We start from the raw sequence: 22,684 nt of genomic DNA, 5'->3' as shown, positions 1-22,684 counted from the left end.
GAGGTCATTAGGCGTTCTGCTGCTGATGTTCACTCCATCCTCCTCCATCTCATTGAAGCTCACGATCCTATCATTACCATAACCATCAGACGTCATCTGGCAGACAAGCTCCGACCAACATTGGACATCCTTATTCGCATCGAGGGTGTTCCGGTGACTGGGGTCCAACCGAAACAAGGGGGAGAGAAGGTGACAACTCAACCTCCTTCTGGACCGAAACCATCCACTGAACCGAAGGGGAAGCTTCGGTCAGTAATAAGGATAAAAAGAAGAAGAAGATTGGCGAGGATGACACAGACAATGAGGATGATGTCTATGCCGAGAATCCCAAGAATCCCTTCCAGAAAGTAAAGAACTCTGAAAAGGAAATGGAAGAAAATTTCAAGAAACAACGAGCTGAGCTATAGCAGAAGCAAAAGGACGCGGAGCTCCTAGAGAAGAAAAAGTCCATGTTTCCTGTTTGAACTATAGATTCGCTCCAAAGATGCGCGATTGATGAACCGAGGATTCTCTGGCTTGAGCCAATAATGTCCTTTGGGCTCGAAAACTCCAAGGATGCACAGTTCGATATGCCAATCACTTGAAAGGCATTTATCTTCCATTACTTCAATTCGACTGTTGCTATTCTGTCCCCAGACCCGAAGGTAGACAGGGATCTTCTAGAGTTTTACTTGGAGTTTGCACAGCCCAAGTACCTGAATTGGAGCTCAAAGAAAATTACTACCGTCAAGGTTCTGAAGCCCTATTCAGTGGGGAAGTTTATTAATGTCAAGTTCAAGGTGACTCGAGGAACCGAAGGCTCAGTCCACAACTTCACCCTCGCTGATCTACCGAACCTGAATCCCCATGACTGGATACTCCTCAACAACATTCTTCTGTCAAATCCTAATGAGTACCAACCAATAATTGATCATGTCAAGCGTATGCTTGTTTGCTACATACATGAGGTAGCGAAGATGGACCAGGAGATTGCCTCTACCATACATAAGCGAACAACGATCAAGAACATGGGCATAGCTGGAAATGTTAACACTATGATCAAGGGGAAAATAGATTCAAAGTACCACACCGTTATGTTCATCAGAGGCGAATGTCAAAAATGCCTGTTCGATCTTGTTGACAAACACCTCTTCTCAATGCCTTGCCTGGAGCATATCTTGGAGATCATTCAAAGGTGTGAACAGAACAGTGCTGCTGATAAGAAATTATTCACTGACATGCTGAGGTGGTACATACAGTTTTGACAAACTCTTCTCGCCATAATTCCTCGTCTATTCAAAGTTGTAAAGACGGTGATGCCAACACAGAAGAGATGATCTCTTGCCTCATTTGAGGCAAAGGGGGAGATTGTTGGGTCTATTGGATTGCGTAATGGGCTCGGTCCTTAGCCCAGTTTTGATTTCCGGTATTAAGCTTGTCCAACCGTGCATGTTTTTGTTCTAGGGTTTAGTATATAAGCTGCATGCATGCAACAATTTTACTGAATTTTTAATAAAACATGTGTATGCATCAGTAGAAGAAACATTGTGTTATCGTTAGAAAATTCAAACGTAAGGTTGCATTTGAATGTAAAAAAGGTTGCATATATTGTAATAAAAATCACAATAAAGGTTGCATATATTGTAAAAAAAGTTGCATTTTTTTCTTCTAAAAATATAATAAATGTTTCATTTGATTGTAGAAAATGTTGCATTTATGTGAATAAAACTATTAAAAAAAATTACATTGCAGTATAAAAAGGTTTCCTTTGAACATTAAAAAAGTTGCATTTGCATGTTAAAAAGTTGCATCCTAGAAAGGTTGCATTTGAAGAATACATGCAACTACTTTAGAAAAGGTTGCATTGTTTTTACTAAAAAGGTTGCTTTTTTTTTTTTACTAAAAAGGTTGCTTTAGGCCTAATGCATCTCTATTTGATGCCGCCTCGGGTTAAGGTTGCTTTAGGCCTAATGCAACCTTTTAAAGGATTAATGTAACATTTTCTCAATGTTTTATTAGCTTCATTTTGTTGCAGTGGATTCAAATGACAACAATTGACTAGAAAATATGTCGAGCTAATAACATGTCCAAAGGCCTAATGCATCTCTATTTGATGCCGCCTCGGGTTAAGGTTGCCTTAGGCCTAATGCAACCTTTTAAAGGATTAATGTAACATTTTCTCAATGTTTTATTAGCTTCATTTTGTTGCAGTGGATTCAAATGACAACAATTGACTAGAAAATATGTCGAGCTAATAACATGTCCAAAGGCCTAATGCATCTCTATTTGATGCCGCCTCGGGTTAAGGTTGCCTTAGGCCTAATGCAACCTTTTAAAGGATTAATGTAACATTTTCTCAATGTTTTATTAGCTTCATTTTGTTGCAGTGGATTCAAATGACAACAATTGACTAGAAAATATGTCGAGCTAATAACATGTCCAAAAGCCTTAAAATATATTTGAATGCTTCCATGTAATGATCCATTCGGATTATGAGACCACTTCACAATGTCATATGTTTTGAAGCCTTCAAACCTATAATGTACCATGACAACTCCACAATAGTCTTTATGTTTTTTCTTCTACCATGCCATGTCTTCCAATAAGAAACATTAACATGCATTAAGACTATTTTTAATGTTTTCTTGTATTTGATTCAACAAATAAGCAATGTGTTTATTAATTAAGGCGGTTAATGTAAGAGGCAATAGTTGTATAATGATCCTTATTAACAAAATTGCTAGAATGGTCCTTTTGGTATATTAAAAATTGCCACTTTGGGACAAACATGTTTAGACTAGTACCAGTGGTCTAAAAGTTTCCATTTTGCAATGAGTTTGGTCCATTTTGGTGATGATTTTGCCCTTTGTATTTTCTTTTTCTCATTTTTTATTACATAAATAAAAAAGGAAGAAGAAAGTACTCTCTCTCTCTTTCTCTCAACATCAAAACCATTGTTTTGTTGTTCATCTTTTTTTTTTTCAATTTCTTGTTTTTTTTCTTAGAAAAGTGAAGAACAGATGAATTGGGTCTTTTCCACCTGCAATTTGTGTTCATAGTGAAGGTGGGTGAAGATCTGTAATGTTCGTCGGAGAAATCCTAACAAAACCCTAGCCTCCAGCGCTGCCAACCCTAGATCTATAATGAACTGGGTCTTCTGCATTTTTCTCATCGTAAGCAACACCCTAGCCTCCGGCGCCGCCAACCGGTGGCGGCTATGCCAATTAGTGAGCTTACACAATGGATTTCCACCTCCTGAGAATCAATGAGTACCACCGACAGCACATCAACAACTTCAGATGCAAGCATCGATGATTCCGATAGTGGAAGAGCATTAACCCCCAATCAAACTATCCTTAAAGCATTCGTTGGAGCAACCCACGTATGAGTGGATTTTCTAAATGTGGCTTGATGTCGATTTCTGGATTAAAAGTTTTTTTTTTGCATTCTTTCATCTTTTTGTTCCTAAAAAACTTGTTCTTTTTCCAGATGAAGATATGAAATGGATTTCATCCAATCAGGCCTACATCTACAAAAATCGACTTTAGCTTTAGGGTTCACGTTAGAAATCGATTCAGAATAAAATTGGGTTTTAAAAATCAAATTTCAGTGGATATTTGTTAAAAAGGAAATATAGAGATACAAGTGTGAGTTCGTTAAAGAAGAAGTTGGAATCACAATGGGTTGTTTGTTTTTTTGTTTGTTTGTTTGAGAGATGAGTGGTGATTTTTGTATGTTTCTTATCTTTTACAATGACGGGTCTACAGGTGGAGATTGAGGTGGCAGACGGTGGTGGCGGCGGACTATAGTCGTGGCGAAAGATATTCTTGAGTTTATGAAGATGTTTTTAGGTGTTTATCAAAACAAACCGAGAGAGAGAGAGAGGGGGGGGGAGAGAGAGAGTATTTTTTCTATTTCTATAATAGAAAAATTAAAAAAAAAAAAAGAAAATACAAAGGTCAAAATCGCCATTTTATAAAAAAATGAACCAAAATGGACCAAAATTACAACAAAATAGAAACTTTTGAACCATTGGTGCTAGTCCAAACATGTTTGGCCAAAAGTGACAATTTTCGACATCCCACAAGGACCATTCTTGCACTTTTGTCATATTTTTATTGCCCATTTAAGATATAAAATATTTGTATATTCACTCGTATAATCTTTAATTTCATAAACTTTAAGATCCCTAGTTTGGGATTGATCAAAGTGATACTGTCTTTTTTTAAATGTACCGTACTTTCAAATTGCATTTATAACCTATTATGTTTTAAAATTACTTCCAACAATCTCTCTCTCTCTCTCTCTCTCTCTCTCTCTATATATATATATATATATATATATATATATATATATATATATATATATATATATATATATATATATAGGGTTATGTTCATGTGTTTTTACATTTATTGCGTGCTAGAATGCACCAATAGGAATTTAGTAAATTAAATAATTATTTAATTAAATAAATATAGTTATTAAATGATTTCCGTAATTGTATGTATATTAAACGATATCCATAACTATAATTCGTTTTTTTATGGAAACTAATTAAATTCGTCATTAATGTCAGCAATAACATTCATTCAGAATGATCCGCATCTAGGTTTTCATGTATGAGTTCGTGTTTTGTTTACTGACCTACTCACTTAAAATACAACAAAGTTGCATAAAATATGAAGAATGAGAGTGTATTCTACTAGAATACATTCTCATTCTTCTAGAATAAACTATCATTCTACTTCAATACACTTTCCTTCTCCAAGTTATAGGCAACTTTGTTGTATTTTGAATGAGTAGGTCATGAAACCAAATATGAACCAATACATAAAAAACTAGATACAAATTTACTCTGAAAGAATATTTTTACTAATATTAATGACAAATTTAATTAGTTTCCAGAAAAAATTAATTATAATATGTATATCATTTAATATACATATAATTATTGAATTCATATAATATCTATCTTTGTTTGATTAAATAATAATTTAATTTTTACTAGATTATTTTTGGTCCATTCTAACACACAATAGATGTGAGAAACGTTTGAACACACACACACACACACACACACACACACACACATATATATATATATATATATATATATATATATATATATATATCATACATACTTATAAAGCTAACATTTTTTATTGAATCTTATGCATTTGAAACCCCCTTTTTTAACTTCCTCAAACCATATTCATTTGAAACCCCCCTTTTTAACTAATGCAACTCAAAAGTTTTCTTAATTATGATTTAACACTCAAAAGTTTTATAACTTATATTATGTTTAATTAGCATTTAGTGAAAAGTTTACTATAAAAGACCAATCTTTTGGGAAGATATGCATACAAATCATAGACAAATTTCAAACAGAAAACAAACTTAAAGGTTGTTGTGTTGGGTTCAGTGAAATTTTAAAAAATGCTGCGATTTTTTGATAAAAAAATTCAAAAAAAAGTTTTGTGATGTCTTGGTATTTTTTATAAATATTGTAAGTCCCCAATCTGCCTGTGTGTCAATCTGATCCGTTTGATGGTGCAGAATCCCAGTCAAACGGATGATGTCAAATCAAATAGAAGAGAAGGAGAAGGAGAAGATGATGAATCTTGTATGATTTGATTAGAATAAAGATCCGGATACAAGATTCACACACAACACACACTCTTTTTTCTCTCTCTCTAGGCCATACATTCCTTTTCTGTTCATCACACTCCACTCCTCACCCCTAACACCTATATATGTACAAGGGGAACAAGGGCCGGAGAACTTGGGCCGTAAATGGGTTTACGCCGTAAACCTGTTTACGGCTGTAAACTCAACCGTAAACACGTATACGGCCGTAAGCACCAAGCTGTTTACGGTCCAAGACACAAAAATACGTTTTCCTAGAAAAGTAAAGTATAAACCATATTTTTGACCCAACAATCTCCCCCTTGGTTTATAACTTTTTTTTTCTAAATGACCCAACAAGCTCCCGCTAAAATGTAGCTGGCGTTTCTTGTTAATCTTCATTGAGAGATTGGCTTCAACATTTATCTTCAAATTCTTCACAACTTCAAGATGAACTTGATGAATCTTCAAAGAATGACTTCATCTTGAGCACTTGAGCTTTTCTTCAAGATTTGACTCTGAACACACATTGGGTGAGGAGGCTTAAAGTGCTGATTCTTGAAAGATAGCACATTCAGCTTGAGAATCTTCAAAGAGAACATCAGGGAGAGCAAATCTTCTGTATCACTTCAGTAGGTTTAAGATAGCAGCATACTGATTGAGGAGGCTTCAATGCAATCCGTCACATAATCTTCAATTTCAGCTTCACCTTGCTTCTAGGGTAGAAAAAAATTGAATGTTGAAAGAATAATCTTCACTTCTTGCTCCTTCGAATGAGAATTCTTCGATGATCACGGATGAAGCCTTAGCTCAGAAAGCTTTGACACAAACTCCATGAGTTTCATCTTCACCTAAATTCACTTTTCAAGACAAAACAAAACTAAAAGAAAATTTAGCACACAATATTTTTGGGTTTTTCATATTTTCTAAGAAAAATAAAACAGAAACAAAAATATTTTTGGAATTTTGATTTTATTGAACAAGAAATAAAATAGAGTATAACACTATTTTTTGATTTTGAATTTTCTGATTTTTGTTTGTTTGTTTGTTTTTTTTGTTTTTTTTAATTCTCCCCCTAAATTTGTGCATAGAGGAAAACTATGAACAAATTTAACAAAAAGAAAAATATTTGGGATCAAAGTTGTGAGACAGCCTGAACTTGTTTATCAGTACCTTCACCTTCATGAATAGATCTGGTCAATTGTTGGTATTGTGGTCCACTTAAACATGAAGAATATTGGCAAACTTTTATAAATAAACTATTTTGCTGACGACGACCACGGGTATTGTTGTCCACTTAAATTAAGTAGCGAGATCTACAGACAACTTCTAAATAGTTCGATTATAGTTGCACTAGAACATGTTCCCCACTTCCCGATATACCCTGGTTATCAAGAACTTCCAAAGAACTCCTTACTTTAGGTGAGTAAACAATTATTAAAAAGGAAGTCAGATTTAAAGATAGATGCATATGTTGTGTCCCAGGTCAGATATATTTCATTCACGCAGAGGGGATAACATATGGCTAACTAGGATAGAGGGATTGAGAGGTAGAATGTTGCATATGTTGTGTCCCAGGTCGGATCTTCCGATCACGCAGAAGGGACAACATATGGCTAACAGATAGAAATAGTTTCATAGATAAGTAGATATGTAGAAATAGAGTTGCATATGTTGCATTCCAGGTCGGATCTTCCAATCACGCAGAGGAGGCAACATATGACTGACAGATAGAAAGCAAGAAAATAATTTCCTACAGACCTACTTTATCAGAACCCCCAGTCGCCCTATCAGAACCAGAATTAAGGACATAAGTCCGTACATCAAGGAAAAGTTGAACCACTGTTCTAAAGAAAAAACTATAAGAAAACGAAAAATTGTCTTTGAAAAGAATCAGTTTAAGATAAACTCATGAGTATAGAGAAGAAAACACAAACCATAATTCACCGATTGAATTTGCATCCAGAAGGTCTGAGAACAGCACGCATAAACTCAGAACAGATCCGAAAATTCTTTACGTCATTAAGCACAAACCCCATGTGATCCCTTCTTTTCTTCCCTTCTTTCCTTTCCCGCAAAGGACACACTCTCGAACAAAGTTTTGAGTGTTGTATAGTTGAGAGATGTCCCCTATCATATGCCAGGAGCAGCCACTACCAACAAACAGAAGTCTGATGATATGCCTCCATAGCTGCTCTAACATAGAGCGGGATCAGTTGGTCTTTGGAACCTAGTCCATTTTGAAACTGGGTCGAACTTTTTCACCAATGCAGGGTACTCTCTCCCATGACATATCCTGGTTATCACAAACAAAAGATGTAGAATTATTATAAGCATTAGGAGATTTAGGAGAGTGAGCCTTTGGAACCCATTTGTATTTGGGTTTAACCCATTTCTTTTTCGATCTGATGGGTGGCTCAGTGCTTGCTTTTGATCTTAATTTCGGCCGTTGAGATGACTTTGATTTTGGCTTCACGGGAGCATCTGTTGGATTTGCCTTCTTGGCCGACATTCCCTTCTTGCCTTTGGGATTCGGATTCTTGGCCTTGTGGGTTTGATTCTTGGCCTTCTGCGCATTCCAGTCACCATTGTCTGAACGTAACCTGGAAGGGTTTCTTTTGAAGTATCCCCCACTTGGCGCGTTTTGACATCCTTGTGTGTAGTAGGGAACGTATACACGATTAGGACAATTTCTGGCAATGTTTCCAGGTGTTCCACAGTGAAAACATGTCTTTTTCTTCACTGGGAAGTTGTCACTTCCTGCCCCTGGTGGCATATCCTTGCCTTGTCTCTTATGGTTCCCACAAGCACAATTACAATAGGCACTCTGTTTCACTGGAATTGGTGGCCTATATTTCTCAATAGCAGGTTGATCAGAAGAAGCTGAGTTCGAAGCAACAGATTCAGAGCTCAAGGAGATGTTGGTTTGTTCAATGGTTTTCTCCTTGTTCTCATCTTCTGCTCCTTTACTATCAGACACACTCTCTTCAGCTGCTTGCTTGGATTGATTTAAGGATTGATCTGTAGGGGAAGTAGAAACGTTAGTATTTTCAACATTAATAAATCCTCCTAAAACAAAACCAGATGGCTTTCCATAAACCATGAATGGTTCGTTGGCAATCTCCTCTTTAGACAAATGTTGATACTGATATGTATGATTAAAAGGAGGAGGTACATTATCGTATCCTAAACCCTTTGACTGATTATGTTTAAATTCCATGTAATGGTCTATCATGTTGGCAACTACTTCACTTGATACATCAAACTTTTTAAAATCAAAATTTGCAGTTTCAAATTGCCCTTTTAATGTATCAAGCTCAACAATTAACTAAGCATTCTGTCTCTTGATATAATCATAATGTTCACATTTTTCACTGTAGTCTTGCTGAATTCTCTTAAAGTCCTTTATTTTTGTTTCTAATTCATCCTTCAGGGGTTTCTATCCTTTCCTGAGTTGATATCCTTCATATCTCAGGTCCTCAACTTCTCTTTTTAATAAATCAATTTGTTCCCGAAGAAATTTAATTGTAGCTTCACTAGGTAGTGTACATGAAACTTCACATGATTGAGAACATGAAACTTCATTTACGGAACTCATTGTTTTTCCACACTTCAAAGCGTCAAATCCTTCAATAAAAGCAGCAAGACTAAGACGATTGAGATCTTTTGTTTTCTTGATGACAACTACGTTCATATCCCACGACTTCAGAAGTGAATTTAGCAAGCTTTTGTTTATCTCAGATTTAGTCAAGAAGATCCCAACTGTATTCATCTCAGTAGTAAGTGTAGTAAATCGCTGCAACTGAGCTTCCAGGGATATAATTGAACATGTTGAACTTTTGTCTTAACATCTCTTGACGACTCTCTTTCATGTCTTTATTTCCCTCGTTGACCTTAAAAGTCATTAAAAGCACAACTAGAAGCCAAAATCAAACTTAAAAATCAAACCATTTGACTACAAACCTCAAAAGTCAACCTTAAAAGTCAAATTTAAAAAGTCAAACTCAAAAGTTAAATTTGAAAATTTAAAAGTCAAACGAGAAAGTCAAAGTTTAAAGTCAAAGGTCAAACTTGAAAGTCAAAGTCAATTTTTGAAGACAAAAGTCCAAAATAAAAGTCAAGAATTAAAAATTAAAATTTTGGGTTGAAAATTGAATTTAAAATAAAAAGTAAATTGATTTTGGGGTTAAAAGTGTCAAATTTTCGAAATTAGATGCGAAAGGGAGTGTTTTTGAATTAAATTTGGGAGGAAAAGAACATCCAGCAAGCTGGATCAGATGGCAAGGGCGCTGGAATGATGAGGTGAAGCACCCGAGTTCGATTCCTAGAACCTGCGAGTTGCTTCCTATTTTTTTGAGATGCGCGTGGGAGGAGGAGGTTTGCTGAACGAACACGAGCGAAGTGCGAGGTGCGAGGCCGAGAACTTAGAAGCCGGAAACGTGCGAGACTGTGCCGCAAACTGCTGAGCCGTAAACTGCGTACCGTAAACCCGCGAGACCTCGGACCGTAAACTCCGGGGCCGTAAACTGTTTTCGGACGTAAAATCCTTGGAAACCCTAGCTGCTGGCCGCCACCCCTTCGTTGGTTACGACCAAAAACAACGATTTTTGCCCCTTTTTGCTCCAAAACTCGATCAAAAACTCGTTTTTATCAAAAATGCAAATAACAAACCCCCTTATTTTTCAGAGTTCTATCCAAAAACGCAAAAATCTTTTCAAAATAAGATCAAATATGCTCCAGAGCTGAAAAAATTGACTGATATAGTCCAAGCTCTGATACCAATTGTAAGTCCCCAATTTTCCTATGTATCAATCAGATCCGTTTGATGGTACGGAATCGCAATCAAATGGAGGATGTCAAATCAAATAGAAAAGAAGGAGAACGAGAAGATGATGAATCTTGTATGATTTGATTAGAATAAAGATTCGGATACAAGATTCACACACACCACACACTCTTTTCTCTCTCTAGGCCGTACATTCCTTTTCTGTTCATCACCCTCCACTCCTCACCCCCTAACATATATATATATATATATATATATATATATATATATATATATATATATATATATATATATATATATATATATATATATATATATATATATATATATACAAGGGGAGCAAGGGCCAGAGAACTTGGGCCGTAAATGGGTTTACGGACGTAAACTCAACCGTAAACACGTATACGGCCGTAAACACCAAGTTGTTTACGGTCCAAGACACAAAAATACATTTTCCTAGAAAAGTAAAGTATAAACCATATTTTTGACCCTATATATATATATATATATATATATATATATATATATATATATATTATAATAGAGGTCAAAAACTTCAACCAAAATTCATTTAAAATGTAATATTTCAAATGCTTTTTAATAATGATTGTAAAAAGTTCAACATGTGTTACTTAGTTGATTGATTAATAAAAATATTAATGTTTTGAAACTCTTAATTCTTAAACTTATATTATTTAATTTGTTAGTTAACTAAAATATTTTTCCTACATAAAGATAACATTTTTATGTTTGGTTACGCATATTTGTTTATCTAATTAGAAAACAAGGTGTACATAGAATGACTACTTCAATTTTACATAAGAATCGATACCACTAGAGATGTATGTTGTCTTTAACCGGTGGTAGGAGATCCACATACTCTTTTTAACTATTTATATTAATGCTTAGTAACATCTATTTTATATTCCTATTCACCTTAATTTTTTAGGTACAAATTAAGGAAGAGGATTCTCGGCACACCAACATAAAGTCAAAGTACGTCTTGCAAAATATGTAATTAAAATTAAATATCATATTTACTAATCGACTTATTTTAAAACTCTTGATGACATTTATGTATACTGATATATTTTGTATAACTTCATTCTTAATTTCAATATTTAATATTTGAAAGTTCATATACGAAACCTTGAATGTTTTGGTGTAATATAAATAGTGTAATAGAAAGTTTATTAGTTCAATATTGTTTATTAATAGCTCATTCAAAACAACTTATTTCTTATTTTATGCAAAAAAAATATTATCGGACATAAGAAAAGTAGATTATATTAATGTTATACAAAAACTTATAATATATATTAGATATTATAAAAGTAAATGTAAAGTTTATAAGGTATGGACTATATTAGATAGTATCAAAATATAAATTGATGGATTTTTATGTTAGTTGATAATTCGGTTAATGCCCAAAACATGACTAAAAACATAAATTTCAACATATTTCTATTTTTTCCATAATTATTTTAACCACTTAAATGCATTCTTACGCAACGCGCAAGGTTACGCCTACTATATATAATGTTTCCTGCAACTATTGTGTGTATGAATGGACCAATCACAAATTAGTAAAAATTAAATTATTTATTAAATCAATAAGTGTATTTAGGATCTTTTGTACTTTTAATTAATATAGTCATTTAATGGAATTCCTACAATTAAGGAAAGAGAATAAATTTATATGACCTAGTATCTCTCTTATATCTTCTTCAGGTTTTTGAAACGTTCGTTCCACACTTCCATCGTCGCCTACAAAAACCATTGCTGACGCCCTCTTCCATCTTATCCTCTATGTTGAGATTCATGGTCGGCCCAAGCATTTACGTATACTTCTGTCTAAGTGAAATAATGACAAAAAGAAGGGCACAAGTCTGCCAAAACGTAACCACAATGATGCTAAAAAATAGAAATTGATTCATCTATTTGGAATCTCGATATTCTTGCAAGTAATTAGAGTCGTGTATGCTTGGATTATTGCAGCTTGTGGAAACCAGAAAGAGTAATCCTGGACTTGTTCTCTTTTTATCTAATTTCTGGAAAGTTGTAAATTTCTAAAATTCTTATTTTTGTATTTCAATTAATAAGCAATGAATAGATACATTTATACAGAGGACTAAGAAACTACGTCAGGACACAAGAACTCAAAGAACGCATCCTACCCTTCTTCCTTGAATTTCGATTATTGTTCCACCTGTGTGATATAGTCTCAATTAATGGGGGTATCTAACATCAATTCTCTCGAAATGGAAGATCAAGATCCAATTCTATTATAATGGAATTTCGATTTTATGCAATGGAATCTCAAGTTACTCGTTAGTATTTGAGGGTATACACTCTTTTATTGTAAATTTAGTCACATTCATGTACTTATCAATTACATATGTTGTATGTTTCATGAAATGGAGTATAAAGATGTGAGCATCTGATTTTGCCCGCCAAATATGTGCTAAAATGTTTGAATCAAATACTTCAGCCAATTTTTTTTGGTAATCTTTGAACTGTCATATCTCTCTCGTTCTAGCTTGGATTGATTTGAATTTTTATTTATTTGTTTATTGCATATTCTCTTTTCTGTTAGGCACAAGTTAAGTTTTGAAGTCATTTTAATTAGATTAATAGTGGCTCAGTTACAGTCCTTCGAACATGGGATGTTATAGCTATATTTTCAACACTTTTACCTTGTTCACAAATTTTTGTGATTGTTGAACTGCCATATCTCCCACATACTAGCTTGTAATAAGCTACATTTTTTCCAATGTATTGTCCTATGTGTTAACAACAACGTAGTCTCTAGAATCACTGTAATTAGATTAAGTCGATTATTTGGATCAAGCGACTCGAGGATTACTTGACTAAGTGACTCGAGGATTACATTTTATTAGAATACTTGATATTAAGCATTTGTTTTTGCTCTAGCTAAAAAAAACAATAAGTATATGTAGGATCAATTCTTTCTTTGTTTATATATCTAATCTACATTCTCAATTCATATAAGTAACAAAAAAGGGAAGCTTTTTTTTTCACAAAAAATTAAAAATAAAGAATCCAAAAATTAAAGAGTCCAAATAAGTTTTGTAACAAAATTTAAAGAATCAAATTATTGGTGTGTAGTTTTTTTTTGAAATAATCCATATATTCTTTTAGAATAGACAAGATTTATTATGTCAAAACTACCAAAGTTTGTTTTATTATTTGTCATATAAAAACATTCTCACAGAATGTTATTCTTGCATAATTCGATTTTATGGCAGTTATTTTCATAGAATGCTTGATTTGATGGCAAATTTCTCATAGAATGCGTGAAGGGAACATGATTATCAAAGGCTTGAAGGTTGGATGATGGTGTGTGATGGAGATGAACAATAGTCATCGGGACATGAAGTGTGAGACGGAGATGAACAATAGTTGTCGAATGGATATTATAAGAATTACTAACTCTAAAACAATGTATTCTTATAGAATGTGATTGTAATGTGTTTTTTTTTTGTTTTTTTTTGGACCCTGATTCTTGAACAAAGCTAATAATATATGAGTATTCTTTAAGAATGTTGTTATTCTTCAATAAATGATTCAATAATTTGTTATATTTATAAGTTCACCGAATAAAAATATGTATATATTTATGTTGTTGGACTATATTTTGTAAGAATAAAATCAACAATATCTTTAGTAGTTTATGTTGACATTTTGTCATTCTGTCAGAATAAATTCGGTTACCATATAAAATTACATTATAATTAAAATTGAATTAATTTAAAAAATTCGGATTTTTAAAATTAGGAAAATTAAATATCCCTAAAAATCCGAAAATTTCCTGTTTTAAATATGGTTAATTGTCTAAAATGCCCTTATATTGAAATTTGTGTGATTATATGGTACATGTTATCCCATTGTAATATCATAGACCTTCAGATCATGACCATTAATTCTATTCATCTATTAGTCCAGAATTGTGCTTACGAGCATACAATAGATGTAAGGTATACAATAACATATATATATATATATATATATATATATATATATATATATATATATATATATATATATATATATATATATTGTTTATGCAACCTAAATCTCTAATAACATTCATAAATTTAATTTCACACGCATCATCAGAGTCATCCTCGATATCACTTAATGAATTAGTAATTTTATCTTCATAAATGAGGATTTTGGTTCATCAAACCCAAAGTCAACATCTAGTAACCTCATATCTATCACTATTAGGCGAAAATAAATTATATATTTTTGATGGGTTGGTTACAAAGTAATATGTGGAACCGGTTCAAATACTTCTTTTTTAGAACATAATTTTGGTCCCTAACTAGTTTTTTTTTTTTTAACTCGGACCGTCCCTAAGGATTCATTATGTTGCACGTTTGGTCCCTAACTAATTTAAAATGACGAATATACCATTATCTATTATTTTAATTGTTTTGTTTTTATGAAATTTTTAAATGAAATTGTAAAAGAAAAATATTTAATAAATGTGGGTCCATCATGCTTACCCATTGTCACACCCCCAAACCGGAACGACAGAAAAGTTCGGGGGCGGAGGACGTCATGTACAGTATCACAACAATTGTATAATAGTAATCAAAGCAACAACAACCATTGTATTAATATTATAAAGTTTACATTGTTTTCAAAACATTTCATGATTTACATTAAAACTATAGCAAAAGTTAAGACGTAAAGCTCTGTCTTCGCAACACCTGAGAGGGTACCTGTCTACTACGTTCCTGAGAATACAAGTGGTTTGAAAAAGTGTCAACATTAAATTTGGTGAGTTCATAAGTATTTTTGTTATAGAAAGTATACTCTTTGTTCTTTGGAAAAGTTCGCCTGTTCCTCCAGAAAATCCTATATTTTCTTAATGAGTAATATGACCATACCCGTTCCTTCTGCGACCATTTAGTGAATACAAATTATATATAATACAAATCGAATAGACAGTTGAATGTGTGGACCTGCCCTAAGCCCACAACCAAACAAGGAACAAGAAGTAAGGCGGAAATCACACATTCCACTGCCCATCGGATCTTCATTAAATATAACTCTTAACGTATTCACTAAGTAATCACATAATTAAAATTAATGATCCTTTTAAATATGATGAATGTGTTTCCTTCATAAAATCCTATATTTTCTAGGTAAAATGGTGACCACAATAGTTCCTTCTACAATCACTTAGTTTATACTAGCTATATATAATCTAATATCGAATGGACAGTTGAATGTGTAAATTTGCCCTAAGCCTACAACCAAACAAGGAACAGGAAGTAAAGCGGAAATCACACATTCCACTGCCTATCGGATATTATTTATATATAAATCTAATGTATAAACTAAGGAATTATAGAATTAACCATTACAGGTCCTTTATGTTATACTAGTTTGTAAATAAGTGTTAAACCTTTTGTAAATATGATGTTTATCATAGAGAATCCTATATTTTCTATAAAACCAATTTATAGTCTTAATCGTTCCAAGACCGAACAACACAAGTATAATTACCATACTTAGTTTAATGATACCTAGTTTTATCTATAAGTAAAACTAGTTGAAGATGTATTTGCCCTGAAAACTCGATGTGACGATACTACCCTCCTATGATCACTTAGTACATACGAGTTGTATATATCTGAGATCGAACAGATAGTTGAATGGTGAATCTGCTCAAAGCCCACAACCAAACAAGGAACAGGAAATGATGCGGAAGTCACACATTCCACTGTCTACCGGACTTCAATTTTATATAACCCTATTGTATATACTGAGTAATCACATAGTTAATATCCATTGAAACTGCTTAAGATAAAGTATATTACTATGTAAATATATCGTTGTTTTTGTCATGTGAGTTCTTATAACCATACTAATATGACGGATATCCAGAGAATTAATGATGATTGTCACCCAGAATAACTTTAGCTAATAGTCAGGGTGCGGGATTGTCAGTCCCGTATAGATCTATACACAAACCCACGCTCTCCCTCCAGGAGACTCTGGTTCATAAGGCTAGACTTCCCTTGGTACTTAGGTAAGTACACGAAGACGTGTCTCACAATTAGCTTCAACGAATTTACAAGTAATAATGCGAAAACCTTTTTATAAATAACAGGAAATTTTATAAAAAAATCCCTTTGTTCCATAAACTGTAACGTCCGTAGATCCGGGCTAGTCAATTTAGAGATAATAGGGGTCGAAAACGACTTTTCGGAAAAAGATTATTTATAATAAATAGTCTTAACCATGTTGTAGAATATGTCTCAAGGTTTCCGTACGTATAAAGAACGCCGAAATCCGAGTTATAACGAAGAACTTATGGCCCGTCGAAGTTTTTCGGCAAAACCGACACGACATCGGGAGACGTAAAAAGTGAATTTACGATAGAAGACTTTTTAGCCGAGAACATACAAAAAAAAGTTGTATTATACATTAAATCGAGAACATACAAAAAAAAAAAACAGAACGCCCAAATCTGACTTCGTATGAGGAAGTTATGATTTTTCTAAGATTTGGCATAGCAGTGCATGGCCCGAAACTCGAATTTTGATTCGAGTGGTTTTTGGCTTACGCGACCTAAATGAGAGTTGAAGATCTCATTAATAGGAACTCAACGGTAAAAATACAGACGAAAACGGAGTTCGTATGAGGGAGTTAAGAATTCTTCGCGGTCATTTAGTAGTCTAATCTCCTTGTACTGTTAAATTTAAGATCGACCGAGAATTAGCCGACGGAGTCTAAATAAAAGTTGTAGATCTTGTTTTTACCTACACGTGGATATAAAAAAACGTCAAAAACGGAGCTTGTATTTGAAAGTTATGAATTTTTGAAAATCGGCTGATTTCCACCCTATATGCGCTGCCACGTGTCAGCACCAGGCTGCACCTGGCTGTAGCCAGCCTGGCTCACGACGTGAGCACCTTAAAACTCACCACGTGAGTGACACTCCAGCCTCTTATAAATAAGAGGTGAATCCCTCTTCATTCCTCACACCTCCCCTCACTTCCCCCTCTCTCTAGAACTTCTCTCTAGCCCCGAAACCCTCCGAAAAGCCTAGGGAACCTCCCTAGCACGAGGCGGAAGCCTCGGAGCACCCGACGGCTCCGAGAAGAAGGGCCTTTCGGCTTGGGAACGCTGCTCCAGCGGAGCCCGGTTTTGAGAAAAAACCCGCTGTAAGTGAGCTACGCCTAACCTATCTTTACTATAGCTTATGTTTTAATATAGTAACATTATTAGGACCTTAAAATAATTATTTGAGCTATTATTATGAGTTATATAGAGTGTTGTTTAACACTTATATAAGAATAATAATAGCTAGACTATTAATTAGTCACGGTTAACGTTAGACTGAACCCTATTGATAATGATACTAGGTTTTATCGAGGAATAATTGTTTTGAGATAACGAAGCGCTGTTCGAAGGCAGAATCACCACCTTTTTAGGTGAGTGCATAGTTAATTTCATCTTACACATAGATATGAAGTATTTTAATATAAATTACGTGCTATGTGTGCATATTGTCTGAATACTTGTTGTCTATGCTGGTGAAAGATTTATATACATGTTTTAAATGATGTAAATTGTATAAAGTATTTTATATCTACAAAATATGTTGGGTAAAACATGGGTAGATGAATGATGAGGAATAAAAGTTGAAATAGAGGAACATTAGTAGTACGAACCTAGTGCCCTATAGGTATACATTGGCAGCAGTGGACTTAGTACCCTATAGATGAGCACTGGCAGCTACGCCACAACCCGTAGATGTTTTAGATCTACGGTAAACGTCCTGGCAGCTGCGCTCTAAGGACAGTATCGGCAGGTGCGCCTAATAGGGAGCCTTATCACCATGACAGTAGTGTTTAAAGGTCAATACCGGCAGAAGCGCCTCATAGAAAAAGTCCCAATTCTGGCAGCTGCACCCAAGTGATAACATTAGCAGCTGCGCTTGACCACTGTTTCATTGGCAACAATGGACTCCATGTTGTTTCCTTAGGATGATCCTTAGGAATAAATGAACGAGGGTTAGCTGATCCTTAGGGTAAATCCTTAAGAAGATAATGGGAAAGGGAAATTGGGTTGATTGTTTGATGTTTAAATATAATAATTATATTATTGTGGGTTGAAAACCCTATGTACTCACCATGTTTCCCAACCTGACCCACTCAGTTTATTTATATCACAGGTGTCGATATGAAGTGACATTACACTGAGAGATTTAAAAGAGATGTAGATCACTAGTGTAAATAAATGTAAGTTCTGTTTATGCTTATATTTCTGTATTGACGATGACATCCCAAATGTTTTAAAAGTGAATAAAAATATATTTCTTTAGAAATGCTTTGATAACGCGATTATCATGTTTTTCTGGGAACAAATTCCGCAACATTTTTATTAAAAGAGATACTCTGATTTTTATAAAGCATAAACAAAATCGGTCTTTCCTGGCCGTAAAAATGGGGAGGTCACATAAACTATACTTATTATAGTTTATAAGTTTGTTTCCATGTTTTAACCTGGACTTTGTAAAATAGTTCATATGGTCCGTAAACTATACCAATTATAGTTTATAAGTTTATTTCCATGTTTTAATAAGTTTCACGTTTAAATGCATATTAATGGTAAGGAAAACATAATAAGTAAATTATATTTTTAATCACAAAATTTCTTGTGTTTTACTTGTATTCCCCCCCCCCCCCTCCCCCCCCAAAAAAAAACATTGAAAAAGCTTGGAAAAATATGGGGGGTATGAACTCACCTTATGTGCGGTTTTGACTAGATATCGAGACAAAAGCGGTGACCTTCGAGATATAATATGGGAAAGTGATTGTATCCTACGAGTATTTTAACGCACGATTGTGTGTGAATAAGATGTCTTAATAACACAAGTATCCTATAACACTAATAATTGAAGAGTACTTACTATAGTATCTTAGGGATGAAGCTTCAATTATATGATCCAGGGGACTTTGGTCTTTGATTTCTTAAGAATGGAAGAAATATGGCTTGTTACTTGAGAGAGAAAAGAGAATGTTTTCATTTACTGCTTATGTAAAATGAGAGAAATGGTTCTAAGTTGTGACTTATATGTGAAGGAACTTATGAGGCGGTGAATGTGAGGTTTACGGAGGTAATCACATTGGGATATAACTATGAATAAGATATGAAGATATTTAGGAGTGTTTACAGATGAATTATGTTCTAGAAAGAGTATTTTCAGAATTTGGCAAACCGTGAACCCCTTTGATTTGATACCCTAATCCGTGAACACTTTGTGAATTAAACCTAGGCTGTAAACTTCATTTGCTATTTAATTCAAACCGTGAACTACATCATGGAATACTTCATGGCCATGAACCCTAAGTCCTAAAAACTTTTGGACCGTGAACACCATGATCTTTATCCCTTTAGGCCGTAAATAAACCTATGGTGTGTTATTTATGGTTTAAACCCTCATCGTTTTACAAGTGTTGGATTATACCTTTCCTAACTTAACTTAGGTTTCAATCCCTATTTCTTTGTTAGCTCTATATGCAAGCCCTAAGGCTATAGATGGACACCATGCAATCAAGATTGCAATGGTTTACACTAGTACTTGGTTAGGGTTTAGACCATGCTAGGTCTAAAATTCCGAGTTGTGACACCCATACTCTAACCTCTATCCACCCTCACCCTCTTTTTCCACAGGACTTTTGACCTTCCGTACCCCTAACCCATTCATATTACCTGCAACCGCCATCTATCAATCTTCATTTGCGCATAACAATTCAGTACATTAAACCACCAAAAAAATGAGAACATAAAGGAGTTATCCAATATATCCAAATCATAAAAAAATTGTAATGAAATCAAACATTCAAATCCTTTAATCAAAATCTAAGGCTATGAACAAGAAGGAATCCTTGAACCCAAAGTTTATATGAAACCTCATATCAACAAGCTTTTTAATCGACACTACAAATCACAAAAACCCCCCAATGAACTAAAACTCGGAGAATATGAGTCTGAGCGGTAATTGCGGAAGAGAAGGTGATACCTCCTTCTTGTATGCAATTTGTCACACATATTATGGTGCACAATTAAGCTTGCCTCGATTTCAGTTTTTGGATTCTAGAATTTTTACAATCTCTACCTTTTCCCTAAAGGGCTGAACACAATCATTGGACAAAATCTGCGGTGTTTGAAAGGGTTTCTGCACCATATGGCAGTGGGTTTTTGGAGAAATGGGAATGGTTCAACCATATCGTGTAATTTTGGATAAAAAAAGAGGTTAGCGAATGATGTGAAGATTTTGGTCGGCATAGACAGTGATTTCAATGGAATAGCGGATGTGACACCGGAGGTAGAAAAGAAAGGGGAAGGGGGAACTGGGAAGCATTTCGGTCCGGTGGTGGAACAGGGGGAATGGATGGAGGTGGCGATAGAGGGGTACACTGGAATTTCGTGGAAAATGTTTGGCTCTATCACATCAGGTACCGGAGTAGAAAATCAAATGGGAGGTGGGCCCCACAAATTGGTTTTATCAATTCTTTTTAATAATAATAACATAAATGATAACAAAAAACTAGTCTTTTTAAGAGTGATGGGTACCAAACGTGCAATAAAATCAAACTAGAGGGATGGTCCGACCATTATTGAAAAAAATACAGTTCTCTAAGATAAACACACTTATTTAAAAAAATAACATTGTTCGCTTTCATTTATGAAAAAAATTGTTTGCTTATTATTCTATTAAAATCATGCATTAACATTTATATTAATAGAATTTATTAAGATAAATATCTTACCATTTTTTCCAAGTAAACACAGGAAACAAAAAATTTCAATTACAATCATTCTATTTTGTATTATATGTGTTTTTTGAAACATAATTTGTCATTACTGCTATTTTGTATTATGTGGAAATTAAAACCTTTTAGTTCAAACCCATTTCAGCCACATGAACTTCAAATGTATGTGTATCACTAAATACCAAATGTTGAGTTTGTTGGTGATTTTAGTGTCACCATGTCATTTTAAGTAACTGGAACTGACATGTGAGCTAAGGGGCTTCATAATTTGTACGCTAATATATGCATGGGGTTGTGCGTAGTGCACGCATGTATAAGATCGAATTAGAAGCCGCTTCGATGACCTGTCGGGGGTCCGGGGGCAGCGCCCCTGGGTTCGGGGTTTCCAAAGGGGCAGTGCCCCTTTGGCGGGGTCCAAGGGGCAGAGCCCGTGGCTGGGGTCCCGCTGCTTCCAAAGCAACTAATGATAAAACTAACGAAACTCGTTAGTTTGGTAACCCTAATCCGAATTATCCTGACTTCCTTCCAAAGCAACTAATGACGACCCAACCCTAATGAAACCCTAATATCGTTTAATATATAAACGGTTCTTCCTCTTCAGAAGGAGGTTACGAATTTTAGCTCTCGTTTTTCATCAAACTCTCACAAAATCTCTCTAGGAAATTGGCTTACGATTTCTGTGCCTAGAATCGTAAGTGTCCACTTGGATTATCCTAGGCTGAATTTCTTGCAACCCAAGCATAGGGTAGAAAGATCAGTTCGGAAAGTGTTTTCACGATCCAAGTTGGTATCCAGATCTCCACTACAAACCCTAATATATCTTCCATTCGAATTTTTATTTTCTATTCCTGGAGATGGGTGACTCAATCCGTGAGATGACCACAAAGTTTGCTAAACTGGAAAAGTTTGAAGGAGTCGACTTCAGGCGTTGGAAGAAGAAGATGCACTTCATGTTGACTACTATGAAAGCAACATACGTGCTGACTACTCTAAGACCAGCGGAGCTTGAGGAAGGTGATGTTGAGACGATTAAAGAGATAAGAAGGAGACAGAAGTGGGACAATGATGACTACATCCGCAAAGGTCACATTCCGAACGGTATGTCTGATGATTTATTTGATATCCATAGTGAACCCTTGTGTGCCAAGGAGTTTGGGACACCCTTGAACTGAAATATATTACTGAGGATGCTTCTAGCAAGAAGTTTTTGGTATGTGACTTTAATAATTATAAGATGGATGATTCAAGGTCTTTCAGTGAACAATACAATGAACTCCTTGGCATATACGGTCAGTTTAAACTGCACCGTATGAATATGGATGAATCCATTGTTGTGTCAACCATCATTGAAAAACTTCCTCCATCTTGTAAAGACTTCAAACATAACTTGAAACATCAAAAAGAGGAAGTGTCCTTGGTTCAACTTGCTAGTCACATTCGTATTGAAGAATCTCTTCGTGCGAAGTAA

The 22,684-nt window shown here is 34.6% G+C and overlaps 1 protein-coding gene across 1 annotated transcript; it reads left to right on the top strand.

Annotated features, from left to right (window-relative positions):
- The first annotated feature begins 22,070 nt into the window (after positions 1-22,070).
- On the top strand, positions 22,071-22,684 carry LOC145076216 (uncharacterized). Its single transcript, XM_079022173.1, has 2 exons — positions 22,071-22,314; positions 22,365-22,684. The coding sequence occupies exons 1-2, from the start codon at positions 22,071-22,073 to the stop codon at positions 22,682-22,684; spliced, it is 564 nt and encodes a 187-aa protein (XP_078878299.1).

The sequence above is a fragment of the Lactuca serriola genome, chromosome 9, assembly GCF_051521515.1.
Source record: "Lactuca serriola cultivar US96UC23 chromosome 9, Lser_US96UC23_V15, whole genome shotgun sequence".
Lineage (NCBI taxonomy): Eukaryota > Viridiplantae > Streptophyta > Magnoliopsida > Asterales > Asteraceae > Lactuca > Lactuca serriola.
Note: the sequence above shows the minus strand (reverse complement) of the source record. Positions and strands in the feature narration are given on the sequence as shown.